Genomic DNA, 17893 nt, shown 5'->3' on the forward strand with positions numbered 1-17893 from the left:
CGGAAGAGTTAACTAGTTTGATTACATAATCTCTCACTCTGGACAGATAGGAAATATACGCCCTTTCTTTGGGGGCTGAATGTTTGTCAGCATTATACTGAAATTATAAATTTCTGTGCGTAAACTTTGTGCCAATACACAGCACAACGCTCTGTGACTGTGATTTTGCTCTGCCTCAGCATTGCTTATGTTACTTGATTACATGTGTGGAGGCGAAGGAGAGGGGGAGTGCGCGCGCGTGTGTGCGCGAGAGAGGGAGAGGGGGAAAACCGCATGCAAGATTTATAGGAAGTACAAGCTGTAGTCACAAAGTTGGAGAGCTGTAACGCTGCCACCTCTTGGATTCAACTGACTTCAAAAAAGGATCGCCTACAATGCCGTCTTTTGATGCCGTTTTAAAAGAGGCTGGAGAATTTGGAAGGTTTCAAAAGAGGGCCTTCCTTCTCCTTTCCCAGACTGGCATAACATTTTCATTTTTATTTGTTGGAATTGTATTTCTTGGGAAGAATCCAGAGAACTTTACATGCAGGCTTCCCTATGCAGCGGAGATTAGGGACCGTTGTGGATGGACGCTTGAAGAAGAGTACAATTTTACCCGTCTTGGTACAAATCGGGTGAATAGTACTTATGATCATCAGTGCCAGAGATACGACACAGAATGGAATACCACCTCTGTAAACTGTGCCAGTCCACTGGCTCATCTTACCAATAACAGCTTGGGCAGTATGCCACTCACTGCATGCCAGAATGGCTGGCTATATGAACAACCTCATTCAACTATTGCCAGTGAGGTAAGAGAATTCCAGTCATCTAGCAAACCTTTTTTTTTGTTCGTATAGGACTGTAAAATGCATTGGAGTAGAATGCTAGAATGCAGTTTCTTGAGAGTTGACATCTTTGACAAAAACTGTTTCTATATCCAATTTTCCCCACATTAACAACTGGACGGAATAATAGCTATTCTTAAAGGGCGTAATATGTGAGGTAATGCCAAAACGGTTCCTATTTGTACTGATGCTTTGAAACGGGAGTAAAAAGAGAGACGAGGCATTGTAGATATTGGATTTACAGAAATGTGAACAAAAGACTCTACTTGAAAGCTGAAGCCACATACTTGCAAAGGAGGGCTGGCTATACGTGCCACCTCAGTGGGAAAATGTTTTTATTAGTTATCTGAATGAGTTTGATGTGATTTGTCATTTGCCAATAAATGTTTGCCAGAATTCAAAACTCAGCTCTGGTCGTTTTTGTTTGCTGTCATAACAGAAATAGAAAAATATAACCATGTAACAGCAAAGTCAGTTTCCAAAATTAGAATAACATGATAAACATGATAAAACATCAGCAACAAAGATAAAAATGCTAATTGTGTTGGTGTATTTTTTAAAAAATCCAGATAGCAGAAGTAGCGTAATATCATTATTACAATAAATCCCAAGATAGTGAATTAGCTTTTGAGTTTCACAGAACTCTTACATGATGGTAAGCAAAAAAAAAAAAGGGTAAAAAACAAAGAAAAGGAGAAGAGGTAGAAAAGATATTGGTGGTATCTACAATATGTAATGGTCTTAGAGGCTCTTAGCATATTAAATCTTTACCAAATGCAGAAGACTGATAGCTGTACTAAATTATACTGGGATAAAGAAGCAATGTAAAGATATAAAAGCCAGTAATTATTCAGATATGCAGCGACTGGAACATACAAATCCTTTGTAAGACAGTTAGTGGAAGTCAAGAAAAGCATGGTTGTCATTATATCAGTAAAGCAGGAGATTAATTTTCCGTTATGCGCTAGATATAGTCAATAGAAGCCACACTGGGAAATATTATCTAGTGGTGATGATTCATCCGCCTGCATCTAAAGACTTACGTATTGAAGTCAGACCTGTACAATGTCCTGCACTAGAAACATCATTTTTAAAACCCCATCCATTTAACATTCTGCCTGAGGAAGAGTTCTGTGATACTCAAAAGCTAGTTTACTATGTGTGACTCTTAGTTGGTCTTAATAAAGATACTGATGCTAAATACCAGTTACCCCACTGTCTCAGTTTACTGCATGGGTATTAGATTAATTTTGATGATACTGAGATGGCAAATGGATACAATATGCTCCAAATTCACTGCTTTTCAATATCTGTGCTAGCAAACAACAGGCGATTCTCGAGGGCCTAGGGGTTTGGAGCTGGAAGTAGCTAGAAGAATTGGTGATGAGGAGAGGGTCAAGGCCTTAAGTTACACACTGAACCCAGTTGTGCAGTGCTAGGGCACAGCTACATACCTGTATGGATGGTCATGCCCTATGTGCCTAAATGCAGTTTTTAGCCATGTGAATAATTTTCAAAAACTGAGCACTGACTGATGAATAGCCAGTAGAAAGTAAGATCATGCAAAATGATCAAGAATGCAATTATACTGCTGATTTAGGAGATACAGATCTGGAATCTGAGGACAGACTTGTTTGTTCCATTGTAACCATAGTAGTGTCCTGGCCTTCTACATGTTTACAAAAAATAGCGGTTTATATGTGATGCAGTCAAATAATCGACTCCTTGGGGGGCAAAATGCCACCAATATGCAGATGACATGTAGCTCTATCTCACACTTCTAGCAGATCCCAGGGAGGCTATGGAAATCATGAACAGGTGCCTTGAGGCAATTTTGAAATGGATGAGGGCTAAAAAAACCGGGAAAAAACCCTGAAAAATTAATCCCAAGAAAATGGAGGTGCTACTGGTGGGAGAAGGTCTGACCCAGGAATTGGGATATCTCCTGTTCAGGATGGGGTTGCACTCTCCTTAAAGGAGCAGGTTTGTAGCTTGGTGGTTCTCCTGGATGAGGCCTGTTGGATAACAAGACTCGGTTTAGTTCAGAAGATAACCCCCTACCTTGACATAGCCGATCTGGCCAACTGGATCCACACCACAGTAACATTGAGACTGTACTGTAATGCACTCTGCATAGGTCTCCCCTCAAAGTCAACTTGAAGACTCCAACTGATGTAACAGGCCACAGCTTGATTATTATCAGGACCTAGGAGGAGCAAAAATACTCCTATTCTTCAGTCGCTCCATTGGCTACCCATCAGTTAATGGGCTCGATTCAAAGTTTTGGCCCCTTGTACTGCCTATCTCCCTATGTCTGCACTGTGGCAGCTTCACTTACCTGAACAGGGTCTTCTGCAGGTGTCACCCTGCACATGGGCAAAATCAACAACTGCCTGTACACACCATTCTCTGTGGTGGTCCCCATGTAATGGAATGGCCTACCTGAAGAGATCAGAAACACTACTAGCGTGGCTTTCTGCAAACTATGCAAAACTGAATTATTCAGGAGGGCTTTGTAAAATAGATAATAGGGCTGTGTTGTAAGAAAATGGCTCATAGAGATGTATTGGAAAAGGGATACGTACTATAGATTTTACTAATGTGTGTATTTTATTTTGTTGTAAGTACGCTCCTGCTGGGTAGTTTCATGTCATTTAATATGTCATGTCAAATTGCTTATGTTTTCTTTCAGCAACCTTTTCAGCTCTGTATTCAGATTTGTTTGTTTTTTAAATTTCTGCTATCAATACCCTATTGTATAGTTCTCAGCCATTGATCATAATCTACCTTGAGTCTTAGAAAGAAAGGTGGACTATAAATAACATAAATAAATAATAAATGTTTTTAATTTGAAATGTTTGGTGTATGATGCTTGCCTCCTTGAGGACCTTGTTTTGATGGAAAAGTAGCATAGAAATATATACAATACAATACAATAAATTTAGGATGCCGCAAAAAGAGATTAGTTTTGGAAAATTCCCCATGTAGTGATGCTGGCACATCAGAGTATATAATATTCTGGTCTAGATTAAGGGGTAGATCATAAATTTAATAAATATAAATTTAATAAATATAAATGTTTACCAATGTAGTATGTTTGAAACATACATTTGTTAATACAGTGACTCATTGGATTGGTCTATTTGTTGGATGTAAATCAACTAAAATCTGTGTTATTCCCTCTCCCCGGGGAGCCCTGGGTAAGTTAGTTCTGTGAAGGGGTGTGTCTTTAGAGATCTTTAACAGAGAAATCTTACCACCACAGTTTAATTAATACATTTCTTTTTAACTTTTTTATTTTATTAGTAAAATTAAAAGCCCAGTAAAAAGGGCAAATAAATCAAAGAAAAAAGTAAAGAAAAAAGAATACAAAAAAAGAAAAAGATTAGAAATAACAAAGAACAATAATATGTTTTATTTTCCATTTTTCTCTACAACACCTATCATTTTAACAAACATTATACTTTTAGTTTCAATATCTCCAAAATTTACCTTTTCCAATACTGCTCCTCTTCTATTTATTTTTCCAAATTTTTTCTTCTTAAAAATCAAAGCCACAAATCATCAGTTCATTTTTCCTCAGCTTTTTCCACACACGTTGGGTAATCCACTTTCAATACTCTTTAGTGAACATTTGGAACAGCTTTTCCATGTATGGAACAAAAAATCCACTTCCAAAGGATTGCTAAAGTGCATTGAAAGTGCATTATTCAACATGTGTGGAAATGGCCCTTGTCTCAAGCAGAAAGTTAATAAGGGGTTTCCAGTTAACCATAAAAAAGACAATGTTTTATCTCTGATCAGAGCTGTAAGTTTAGCCATCTTCATGAACTCCGTCATTTTTGTAATCCAGTCCTTGATTGAAGGCAATACTGTACTTTTACATTTTTGCGCATATAAAAGCCTAGCTGCCGTGGTCATATATAGAAATAAGATACCATGTTGATTTTCCAACTGCATAAATTTCTTTCAAGGAAACAGTGACAGTTGATGTCCTATAAAATGGATATGGGTTTATTTTGTAGACAAAGCCAAAATGCATTTCTGCTATAAGGACATGTTCGGTTTCCTTCTTAGTAGGTATGGGTTCTTTGGATGTTGAAGAAGGAATTAAGTAGGAATGCTGAATTCAAGTGGAAGTGTTGGATCCAAGCTTGAAAGATACCTTTTCTGCCTTCCCCAGCAGTCCCCTAAATAGGATTAGCGGTTGCCTGCCAGAGGCGGGTAATCTTCCAGGGGTTTGCACAGTTAGCATTGGCAGGAGGTGGCAACTTACCCTGGCAATTGCCCGCCACCAGCAGGCAACTCAGGAAAGCACACAGTGGGCCGCTCCTGGCAGGGCACGATAACATCACATCTTGAAGTGATGTCATTGGGCCAGCTGCAGGCATGCTCGCGTGCTATGGTGGAGCCAGTTTTGGCCCTAAATGGGTCAGAATTAGCCCCATGCAAGGTGTTGGAGTACACCTCTCCAGGAGCCTGCACATGCAAGGAGACTTCCAAGACTACCCCTATACTCTCCAAAAAGCTGCTGCTGAAGGTCAGAAAAACCTTCTGAACAATATGTCACATTTAGTAGAGGACTCCAAGAGAATGGGCAAAATCCCTTTTTTCACATACAGGTGAAGGAGTGTTTCTTCTTGCTGCACTCCCTGGTGCTGCATTGGCATTTTGTTCAGGGGGTCTCCAAAACGTCAGCAGTCTTTTGGAGGGGGAGATAAAGAAGGTTGCTGGGGGGGAGGGGAAGACCAGAAAATCCCCTTCTGTTTGTGGAAGTTTGTATCCATCCCATAGCAAATTCTCATTACTCTGATTATCCCTTAAAATTGCATTGATTATCTCTTACAGATTTTGTTTGGATATAAGGAAATAATCAAAAACTCATTCTTGGCATCCTTTTCTTACCCTTTGTATAGAGAAAAATAATTGCTGTGCAGAGATTTACCCTTTAAGTGAGTCCCGTTCAATAATAAACATTTCCTTATTGAGTAGAACCACCTTGGTTCTATTTGGAGAAAGGACAGGTATTTTAAGATAAAAAATATAAATAAGTATATTTACTTTATCTTCTTGTAGATGTTAAGGTTTTTCCTTCCAGGAACTCATATCAATGGATTCTTTAGATAAATAGCATAGTAGTACTTTTACTGGAATGTGGCTGGGTGTGTGTGTGTGTTCCATTTAGAGAACAATGAAGAGTGATATCTTTAATTGAATCTTACCTTGTTTCTTTTCAGTAACATTTCGTTAACCTATTTTTCCTTAAGAGAATAGGGAGATAAATGAGAACATCTGTGTCCAATCATTTTGTTCACAAGAAAGACAAAGAAGATTTGTTAATTTATACCAATATGTATATAATATATACCAAACTTTAATGTGGATATTAGCAGCTGGAGACTCTGGAGCCAAATTCAGCCTCTTAAACACTGGTGCCACTTCTGCCAGGTACCACAAAAGGTTTTTAATAGGCCGTACTAAATTCATGTATCCCTTGGATGATGGTAACTAAATTCCTGGAGGAAGAAATATAGCAGATTTACAGTGAAATCCTAAACAGAATCTAAGCCCATTGGAGTAATTTGGCTTAAGATTTCACTGTTAGATTATTTGGTTGTTAACAAAATATTTGATATATTATTATTTCAAATGGCAAAGGAGGAGTTTAACACAGCTATTATAAAGGTTACTGTTCTACATGTACACAGGTTTGTCATATTTAATAACATGTAAGAAGGGTCATACCAGTATATTTCATTTACTTGTTATCACTTCTGATAATGAAGTGGCTGGTGCTCATTACGAACACAAAAGTAGCAAAACCAAGTCACTCACAGCTAGGGTTCCCAGGTGCCTGCCAGTGACAGGCAAACTCCTGGGGATTTGCCATCTTGCCCACCAACCCACACCGGCTGCGGGAGTGTTCCTGCGCTTCGTTTGAGGGCAATTTGGGCACCAAACAGGCTGAATCAGCCCTGCATGGAGCGTGGGAGCGAGCCTGTGGCCGGTGCGACAATGTCACTTCTGGGGGTAACGTCATTGTGCAGGCACCAGAGCATATACACACTTTGCGCATGCACGCAGAAGACCTCACTGCCGGCAGGTAAGTGCCAGGTCCCTCCCCCAGCAGGAGGGTATAGGGACCTAGCAACCCTACTCACAGCCAAGATAGGGTTTTCAATGTGACTTTGTAAATTAACCTGAAGAAAAAGGAATAAAACAAAAATGATCAGATGAGGACTGAATATGCTCCAGGAGACTTGGAATCTTGATATCAGGTGAAAGTCAGGAAAGGAAAAAAGAGTTGGAGGGGAAATTAACCTGCTCAGTCCCCTGAGAATTTACAGAATGCTGTAGGCCGTGCTATTTTGGAGGAGTGGGTGCAAGTTCCGAATTGTTCCCTCTTCCCTCAATTCCTTGTAGTTCCTTCTTCTAAACTGCTTTTATCTTTAAAAATTACTCAAAGTGGTTTACAAAAGTTTTATAAAACAATCCAGTTAAAACAACCAATACCAACAATTAATTTAAAGTGACAAAACTTTCCTACATTTACATAAATACTATCAGTTTAAATGACATTGACTAAGATCCATTAAAAGCGTGATGGAAGAGGAAAGTCTTCATTTGTCCCCTGAGATACAAATGAGGTGGTAATTAAGCCTCTAGTTACTGTGTTGGCATAAACAGCAAGTCCACATTGGTGGATCTTAATAAGTAGGGTTGTTGATCCCCTGCCCAAAGATTTTTTCCTGTCGCCACTTACAAACCTGGAAGTGATGGCAGTAGCTCTAGGAATCACAGGAAAATCTATGGTAAAACCATAGATTCCTAGGGCTACCACTGCTGCTGCTATGTTTTCCCTGGAAATGACATCATCACATTTGCAACACTTGCCTCCACCATGTCCCCATCCCCAACTTTCCCACCAGTTGCCAAGCTCAGCCTGGTAACTGTATTAAGAAGAGAGATGGTACATATGGGAGCCAAAACTCCTTGACAGTACACATTTGGGAAACATATTCTCTTCCAAGTATATTAGGATGAAGAAATGCATCAACACAAGAGTGCTGACACACCTCCCCTAAAGTAAGCACTTATGCTGGTGCTTATATGAGAGTAAATGCATATTTTTTATGGGCTGGCAATCACTGTTTTGTGAGTATGGGATGTTTCTCACTGTATGTACAGACCTAAAGTTCTGGTACTTAAAATACCTGCTGTTACGGATCCAGGGTGGGTGGGTTCTGTGTACTTCTCTCCCTTTGATCCCCCAGTTTCTCCTAGGTAACCCCCCCCCCCAATTAAACAAGATTTCCACCTACCAGCTATTGGGGAAGATATTTAGCCACTGAGTGTGGACAGGGTTCTGGTATGTGACCAGGCAGCAGACACATGAATGAGAACTGACACAACTTTATTTAGCCAAGAATGGTCTTTATTGAGCTACTAAAGACTACAGAATATAAAGAGCACACAAGTTAGGGGAAATAGATTTTGTACAAAAGGTTTGCAGCTACACAAAACAAAAAATGTTGCTGTTGTCTGTCACTTCAAGGATTATCACAATGTACCTTATTCATCTCCTGCTTGAGGTAGGCATCCCAATGTCTAGGGGGAAGCAAGCCTGGCATATCTGACCCTATGTCTGCCATTCTAGGTACTCGCCAGAGCTATCCAGCTAAATGGCTGCCAAGGCTTTTTGTATCCTCTATTCCCAAGGGAGGGAGGAGGAGTTCACTCCCCTAAAATCCAGCCTCTTCCCTAGTTGGCCATGGCTAGGTGGCTTTCTTGTCATGCATCTCTCATAGGCCTCATCTCACAGGTTTCTGTTTTTCATGATGACACCAAAAGGCTAGAACAACATACTATTTATCCCCAGTTGTCAGTTTCCAAAAGAGAGGTGTCAAGGAGAGGAAATGGCATTTGTGAACAAGCACTGGCACTTAGTGAAGGTGATACAGAGATGTGAGATCCTACCTGTTGTCAGATTTAAAGTACCCACACTCTTAGGGACCTGATTATACACTCAGGTTTCAAAGAAGGACATGAGGCATCGACTTTACCACTCGGACATTTTCCTTGTGGGCATTGCTGGGCTTGCCCATTATCTTTGTTGGGCAACATATTCACTCATATATAATTTCTCAACATACCAGACTGCAGGCATCGTCTATTTAATTGTTTGTGGGTACAATAAATTCCATGTAGGGAATACCACCGGCCCCATCAGAGTTTGGGTACTAGAACACCAGTCCTGTATTAGGAACAGGGTGATGGAGGCACCTCTGGTGGAACACTTTATAAACCATTACCACAGGGAAAATGAGTTTATGTTCACAGTCTTACATGTGGCCAGAGAAGGTTCCCAACGGTGTCAGGTTATTGGTCAGTATTTATTACACCTGCATCCTAAAAGCAGAATTCGTTTAAACCTCCTTTTTAAAATGACTGGGATAAATCTAAAGTGTTAGTACTTGCAGTAATTTACTGATGGCACCTAATTTCTATTAAAATCATAGAATATTTCAAACCATGTTAGCATGGTTGTGATTGACTGAATATTCTGTACTCAGTGCCTAGATGAGCTCTGTTAAGCGACTTGCAGAATCTTCGGGTTGGATCCTAACAGAATCAAACAAGATGTGCAGGTTTTAAAGCGGTGGGTCCAGATTTCCCAGACCCAGCTCAGGTTACCCACAGCCACACAACTGTGGGGAATGGCTGCTAAAAAATAAAGAATAGCCCAAACAGCCTCAGAATGCCACCGCGGGGGGAGGAAGGGCTCCTGCCTACCCCCTGAAGCCATTTTCCAAAATATCGAGTAGGGGAGGGCTGTGTCTGTTTTTACTGCTCCACGTGGAGTATTCTGTGCAGTAAAAACAAGGAAATACCCTTCCCCTATTCTATGTTGACACGGGGAAATGGTTGGGGGTGGGGAAACAGGAGGCTTTTCTTCCTTCGCAGTGGTGTTCTGAGGCTGTTTGAGCTATCCTTTACTTTTTAGCAGGTGCGGAGAAACTGAGTTGGGTCTCAGAGACCCAACTCTTTAAAAACCTGCATGTCTAGTTTGATCTTAGAATTGAAGCCTAACTACCATTAACAGAAATGTGTTTACTTCAAGGGGCGGGGGGGAATTGGTATCTAAAATGTACACAGTTTTGTTGAAATGGTTTACAGAAGACGAGATAGTAAAGGTTCAAATGGTAAAATGGGCAATAAATTGTAATAAGGATATATTGATGGAAGCTTGGGAGAAATTGTGGAAGAATACTATAAAGATATCAACATGTACCACGATAAGAGAAAATGTTTATAAAATGATTTATAGATGGTATCTTACGCCAAAAAAGTTAGCTAAGGGAAACAGTCAGATGTCAGATAAATGTTGGAAATGTGGGAAACATGAAGGTTCTTTTTACCATATGTGGTGGACGTGTGAAAAAGCTAAACAGTTCTGGGGGGAAATAGTAGACGCTATGTCAGATACATTACAGAAAAATGTTGTTAAGAACCCAGAATTGTTATTGTTATGTATGAACCTTGAAGAATTTGATAAAATGGACAGGATAATGGTGTTTTATATGATTACGGCGGCTAGGATACTATATGCTCAGTTGTGGAAGACAAAGGAGATACCATCAGTGGAAGATTGGATCTTGAAAACATTGAATTTGGCAGAAATGGACAAATTTACGAGGAAATTACGAGAAGAAGTTGCGGAAGAATATATAAGAAGCTGGGAGAAATTTAAGAATTATATGGGGAAAAAGTGGGACATTAAAGGAAATGTGTGGTCTTTGGATACTTTTTAAGGGGATGATGGCGCTCTGTTACTTTAACTGAATATAGAGATAGAAATTTTAACATTATATTGGAAAAGGATAATATAGTTTGTGATAATATACCAGGCTATAGCGATGTATTTTGCTATAATACACTAGGTCATAATAAGACAAGATTTATAGGGTATACACCAGACTATGGTATAATGTAGGACACTATATAGTAAACGGCTAATTTAAGTTATAAGAGGAAAAAAATTAGACAATATATCTTAAAGTAATACTGAAAATAACAATAATTTTGATTGTTATAGATATGGTATAGTAGATATATACTATTTTGGATATGGAATATTATAGGTTATACTATTATAGAGTATGTTATTATAGAGAGTGTATATGTTGAGTAATAGAATATATGATTCATTGCTAGAATATACTGGATATTATATAGTATTAAATATATGATACATATTGTTAGATTATATTATATGTTATTGGATAACTATGTTATATAGGATTTAGGATGGTTAAGGATTATATATTAAGAGGTAGTAAAGTTAATTAGATGAAGTGAATGGAAAACTGTCGGAAGTCAACGGAAAAGGGGGGGAGGGGATATTACTATATGGGGGAGATAAAATAATGTGTTGTATGTGTGAATTGATATAATGACCCATCCAATAAAAATTCTTTTAAAAAAAAGAATTGTGGATCTTTGCCACGTTCCCATCCCCCCAGTAGCTCCTTCTGACTTCCAGACAAGAGATTCCTATGGTTGCAGAACTTGAATGGATTTATAGCCACATGAGTAGAGGAGCTGCATCAGGATGGGGAAAAGGTATGAAATTGCCGTCTCTATTGATGGGATGCTCCAGTGATGGGTGCAGTAGGAAGGGTGATTTTGCAACTCTCCCCACAGCAACCCTCCAACATATGTGATTATGAAACCACAGAAGTCCCATGACTAGACAAGGGCACGAACAGCATTACGAATGGAAAAAACCCATGAACGGGCCGCTTGGCTATTCGCGAATGGGCCGTTTATGAGGCGCCATTCCAGCCTAACAGGTGGTCGTCACAAGTGTTCGTTGCGTTCAGCCGCTGTTTGGGAAGCCAGACACTCAGGCGCCTTCAATCAATTGAACTCTGTCTGCACTCCCTGTCACCCCGGACACCCCAATCAAAACCCAACTTAGTTTGATGGGCAGGTCTTCCTTCCAAGTGTGGAGCTGCAAATTGGTAACAGTTGGTAACGTGGGAGCAGACACTAGGGGGAGGAAGGGAGGAGGGGGTGTTCTGTGGTCGTGGGAACTCCAATTTCATCCCTGCAAACCCTGTTAGGCAGTTCTGACTGCCAACCACAGACCTCCAGTGTTTCTCCATGAGACCTCTGCTTATAAAAGGGCACTGCACTCCCAGTTCTGGCTTTCAGTTTCAGCAAGCAGTGGAGTGGGACAGAACTGTTGATAGCCTTTTGGGGGAGAGAGAGGGAGAGTGCATTGGAGCTGGGTTTTTTCTGTGTGTGGTGGGTGGGTAGGGATCTATCCCCTCTGGTTCCAGGGCTGCTGCCAGGCCCTAGGGCCAAGCTCAGTGGGCACCGCGGCTGAGGGCTCACATTATTATCAGTGCCTGATCTGGTCAGGTCTCTGGGAGTGCTGGGCTAGGGCTCTACCCCTCCTTCTGGTTCCAGGGCTGCTGCCAGGCCCTGGGGCCAAGCTCTGTGGGCACCTTGGTTGAGGGCTCACATTATTATCAGTACCTGATCTGGTCAAGTCTCTGGGAGTGCTGGGCTAGGGCTCTACCCCTCCTTCTGGTTCCAGGGCTGCTGCCAGGCCCTGGGGCCAAGCTCTGTGGGCACCTTGGTTGAGGGCTCACATTATTATCAGTACCTGATCTGGTCAGGTCTCTGGGAGTGCTGGGCTAGGGCTCTACCCCTCTCCCTCTTGTTTCAGGGCTGCTGCCAGGCCCTGGAACCAAGCTCTGTGGGCACTTCAGCTGAGGGCTCACATTATTATCAGTGCCTGATCTGATCAGGCTTCTGGGAGTGCTGGGCTAGGGCACGAGCCCCTCCCTGTGGTTCCAGGGCTGCTGCCAGGCCCTGGGGCCAAGCTCAGTGGGCACCTTGGCTGAGGGCTCACAGTGTTGTCCCCTTTTCTTTCCTCCTCCTTGTTTGCTGGCACAATGAGGCTTTGGGTGGGGGCAAAGGGTGGTCGTGGGGGGAAGTGCAAAGATTGTCCTGGTTGCCACGCAGGAAGCAGTACTGGGCAGGGCTCTGTGGCAGCAGAGACTCCTGCTCCCCAAAAATCACCTGTGGGGGCTATGGAGGAGGCCAAAGAGCTCTTTCCGCCGGGGGAAGAGGAACTCTTTAAAATGTTTGAGGAGGAGGAGGCTGAGGGATCCATGGAGAAATGGTTGGGGTTCGATGAAACAGCCATCTTGTCCCCATCCCAAACTCCTGGTGCTGTCCCTGCCTGCTGTCCACCCCTCACTCCATCTTCCGTTGCCAGCTCTGCAGCGCAGCCAGTAACCCTTTGTCCTCTCTCCCCCGGAAGAGTTAGAGGGCTATGGTTCAAATTGGCTGCATGGAGGCCCTTCCAGGCCCTTCCAAATGACCCCCGTGTGGTGTGGTGCTGTCTCTATGATGGCCTGGTGCGCAGGGGCAATGACCCGAAGCACCTGTCATCAACGGTCCTGACCAAGCACCTGAAGACACACCACCCGAGCCTGTGGTCTCTGTCCTCAGCCACCAAAGCATCGGGTGGTGGAGAGACAGAGGGCTACACCAGCTCCTCTGAGCAGGGATCAGTGGGAGGGTCACTGGAATCCATCCCAAGCAAGAAGCCTTGCCTCGAGGGTGCTGCCGGTGGGAGCGGAACGGTCAGGCAGGCTGCCCTTGGGGAGGTTGTTCCATCGGGGTAGGGGATAGTGCCGTTGAAAAGGGTGAGGTCAAGGGTTCAGGAGGCGGGTGTTCATGTGGTGATGGAGATGATTGCCCTGCAAGGATTCCCCCTATCCTCTGACCCTTCCCAACCTCTCCTGTCCTGCACATCCAGCCCTTTCCATCAAGGCAGGAAGGTTGGTGCTGCCTGGTGCTGCTTGTTTTGGCCACGAGGGGCAGCTCTGAAGCAGTTCCTGTCTGTCCTGAACAGACAGGCTGCGGGGGTGCAGCCTACAGCTGCACATGTGGGCACCTACCTGTCTGCCCACAATCCCCTTTCCTAGAGGAAATGATGCCTCCCCCATGAAGGGGGGTGGGCATCCTCCACCGCCTCGATGGCCAGCACATGAGCCTCTGCTTCTACACGTTAAGGGCGGGTCCCACCTCCCACCCTTGGTTCTTCCCTTCCAACTTTCCAATGACAGGATAACGCAGATAGTAATGCGATCCACTTGTCTCCCCAATATCCCTGAACACGGTATCTGTCTCTTCTGTCAATCCAATACAGGTATTCCATGTATCCATGCATCCTTCTATCCTATACACCTATCCCATACAGCTATGCACCTGTATATTAAGAAACCTATTTATCCTATGCACCTAAACATCCAATGCTCCATGTCTAGCTGGTGTGTTTGTGCAGTGACAGCCTCTGCACCACACGCAGTGTGGACAAGAGCATTGGCTCCAATGCCATAATGTCCTCATCTGGTGGACGTGTGTTGGTGTCTCTGACACACCAGGGTGTGTGTTTGTGTGTGCAAGGCCTCCGCGCACGCCATCATGTCTTGCTGGAGGGTTTTCTTTGCAGACTGTTGCTGGGTCATTTGGTTATGCGGTGGCTGCAGGCTTACTGCCTTGGCGGAAAGTAGCCTTGGGGAGGACTGGTGGGCAGGCACATGGGGGGTGCCGCCGGCCAGTGGCCAGACTGCCTGCCACCTACAGGGGAGGCGGCCCGCCTTCAGGTCCACTGCACGGGGCCAAAGTGAACTGGGGAGGGTGGCTCCATTTGTATTGAATTGGAGTTTCCTGGGGGCGTCGAATTTGGGAATGTATAATTCCGAGATCCATACTGCAATCTTGACCAAACTTGGGTGATGGCTGGAGGAGAGCCTGCTGCACATTCCCTGTGAGTATGGGCTCTCTAAGTGCTAAGGGGGCTGCTCTGGTGCTGACGAACAACGAACACCGAACATGTTCATTAACAGGACATGTTCGTTTCCATTCGGTTGTTTGTGTTCGTCGTCAGCAATGAACAGCCTGTTCGGGTTTTTTTTCCTGTTCGTGCCCATGTCTACCCATGACCCTGGGAGGCTGGAAGGAACTGCATGAGCCTTATGTCTGTGCACCTGCTTCTCCCCTTATATTCTGCCTCAACAACTTCACTAATCTGAACAGCACCTTCTGCAGATACCACCCTGCAACTGGGCGAAATCAACAGCTGCCCATATACTTTCTCTGTAGTAGCCCCCACCTTATGGAATGGCCTGCCTGAGGAGGTCAGGAAAGCTCCCACTCTCCTGGCTTTCCACAAACTATGCAAAACTGAATTATTCAGGAAGGGGTTCTACCCAGATTCTTGGGCTGTGTCATAAGAAATAGCTCAGAGAGATGCCTTGTTAGGGACAGGGACTACAGACTATGCTATTGGGAACTGTCTGCTGATGCAGATATGCTACTAGTTTACACATTACTAAAAATGCCATGTTAATTAGTTATGCTTTGTTTCAGAAAGATTTCATCTCTATCCTTAATTTTTTTAAAAAATTAAAAGTACTGAAGATTCAACCGTTAATTTTTTTTTATTCTCAACAGCATGGCAGGAGACTATGACACTGTAAAAATAGGTAATGGTTATTCTGCAAATTTATGTGATTACTACTTTAATTTGTTGCCTTATTCATATATCTACAGTTTTGCTAAGTACCCTGACAACTTCGCCAAAAACCAGCTTCAATTTTGCTACTAGTACATAAAAATTACAATCTGGTCTAGATTTATTAGTTGACAAATATCTGGAGTCCTGAAATGATAAGAGAAGACTCATTTGTGATGGGACTGTGCAGGAAGCAGTACAATTTTAGGTTCCATGCATAAACATTGGCTGGAAATCTGAATTGTATTTCTTCCCACCAAAGGAGAGATTCTGGGATTATCTCATAAAATAAGCTACAAAAGCGAATTGTTATATTAGTTTTTAAAACTGAGCTAAATGTTTTTATTTGTGATATTATTCTGATGCCTAAGTATTGGCTTTTAGGCTTGTGGATGGATTTTTGGTCAACTGGAGAACTTGGGGAAGCAAAATACAAGTTACTGAATCAGTATGATGGCAGGTCAAATATTTCGGCTTTCCTGTAGGTTATCAAGTAATGAAATACAATAGAGCTCTTATTAGCCTGTAAAAAACAACAAACAGATCATACCTCTAAGCACATGAACCCAGCATGACTACCAACTTGCTTTAAGCGATTTGCTTTACTAGATGGGGCCTGAAATGTGCCTGTGGATAAAGGTCATCCACAAAACAAGATCAACATTGCATCAAAATGCTAGATCTCTGTAGCCATTGTTTAAAAGTGTGGCTTACATTGTTGAGTAAAAAATCTGTCTGTTCTGCAGAATCTTACTGTATCTTTTGCTTCTTTCCACAGTATAACCTTGTTTGCACCAAGAATTGGCTGGTAGATTTGACACAGTCTATTCTCAATTTGGGATTCCTAATAGGAGCATTCACCCTAGGCTATGCTGCAGACAGGTACAGTTTGCTTATGAATATCAGTCTATGGATATCATTCTTTTTAGCTGCAGCAAATAAGGTTTTAAACATGTGTGATGCTGGCAGTTTTGTGAATAGGAATCTCAGGTGCCCACTGGTGGTGGGCAATCTTCCGTCGGTTTACCTTCTTGCTCGCCGATTGCTGGCAACCAGCGGAAGGTTTTAGACGGTTCACAAAGATCAACCACCACAAGCAGGCACCCTGGGAACATGTGGTGTCCATGCTGTGGGGGGGGGGGCGGATAATGATGTCAGTTCCTGAAGTGATGTCATCGCGCTGGCCTTGAGCATGCTCCTGTGCTTCGGTGGGACCAATTTTGGCCTCAAATGGGCCAGAATTAGCCCCATGCAAAGGGCAGGAGCACACTTGTGGCCAGCATGATGACATCACTTCCCGAAAGTGATGTCATCCCACAAGTGTGGGAGCACACACGCGCAAAGAGAAGCTTACACAAGAGACATGAAGTAAGTGCCAGGTCCCCCACCACCGGCCAGGAAACCTGGCAAACCTATCTGTGAAGGAACTTCCTAGCAATTTTTTCTCTAAAAATCAGACATACTCAATTTCTGGACTGAGATCATGGCATGAGGGGTAGATTATGCCTTCCTCTTGTGCTGTTTTCCCAATCTGAAATGGTCTCAGAGACACCTTAGAAACCAATAAGATTTTCAGAGTGTAAGCATTTAAGAGTCAGAACTCCCTTCTTCGTGTACAGACTTGTGTCTGAAGAAGGGAGTTCTGACTTTTGAAAGCTTACACTATGAAAATATTGTTGGTCTCTGAAGTGCTACTGGACAAAAATCCTGCTGTTCTACTGAAGACGGACACAATTACTCACCTAACTGGCCTCAGAGAGTTGTTTTCCAACTGCAGAAACGTTACGGTTGCCATTCTTCCAGGTGAGGCTAGCAAGCTCCTGCTCCTAGGCTTCAGGCCCTGCTGGGCCTCTTAGCTCCAGAGGGAGCAAAAGTTAGGGAATGATGCTGTGATGTCAGTTCTGGTTTGAACCCAGAAGTGACATCATAACATTCTAGAAATTCACACATTTCTATGGCAAAAACCCTAGAGTGACATCAAAACTGGAAGTGATGTCACAACATCATGCTTTATTACTCCCCACCCCAAAAGCTGGCAACCCTAAGAAACTTACATATACCAATACAAGTACCTTTATTTTTCCCCAGCAAGGCAAATAGCAGCTCCCCAGGGCCCTTTCATATTGGGAAAACAGTGTGAGGTGGGGAGTCTGTCCTCACACCATGGTTTTGATCTGAACTGAGCCTCTATGCTCCTGATTTTTAGAGAAAGAATTGCTGAGCCCTCTGTGCACTGAACTGCTAGCATCATGCCTGTTTGAGCCATAAGTGTAACATCATGTATGATAAGCATCAGTATGACTTAAGCGATCTCACTTCCAGACATCAATGCACATGTGAGGAAGTCATCCCTGGTAAGTGCCAGGTCCCCCCTTCCAACTGGGAGTGTAAGGGCAACACTAGTAGTGCCTGATTCACTTTAGCCTTCCACAACAACTGTTTTTCCACGTGAACAGGTCCTAGGAGT

At 43.0% G+C, this 17893-nt stretch overlaps 1 protein-coding gene across 1 annotated transcript in view; it reads left to right on the plus strand.

Annotated features, from left to right (window-relative positions):
- The first annotated feature begins 313 nt into the window (after window positions 1–313).
- Window positions 314–17893, plus strand: part of SLC22A3 (solute carrier family 22 member 3) — a 56107-nt gene continuing 38527 nt past the window's right edge. The window contains exons 1-2 of the mRNA XM_054970169.1: window positions 314–791; window positions 16205–16308. Of these exons, the coding sequence (XP_054826144.1) occupies window positions 375–791; window positions 16205–16308 (521 nt within the window). The 5' untranslated portion in view covers window positions 314–374. The remainder of the gene's footprint in view (window positions 792–16204; window positions 16309–17893) is intronic.

The sequence above is a fragment of the Eublepharis macularius genome, chromosome 1 (assembly GCF_028583425.1).
Source record: "Eublepharis macularius isolate TG4126 chromosome 1, MPM_Emac_v1.0, whole genome shotgun sequence".
Taxonomy (NCBI): domain Eukaryota; kingdom Metazoa; phylum Chordata; class Lepidosauria; order Squamata; family Eublepharidae; genus Eublepharis; species Eublepharis macularius.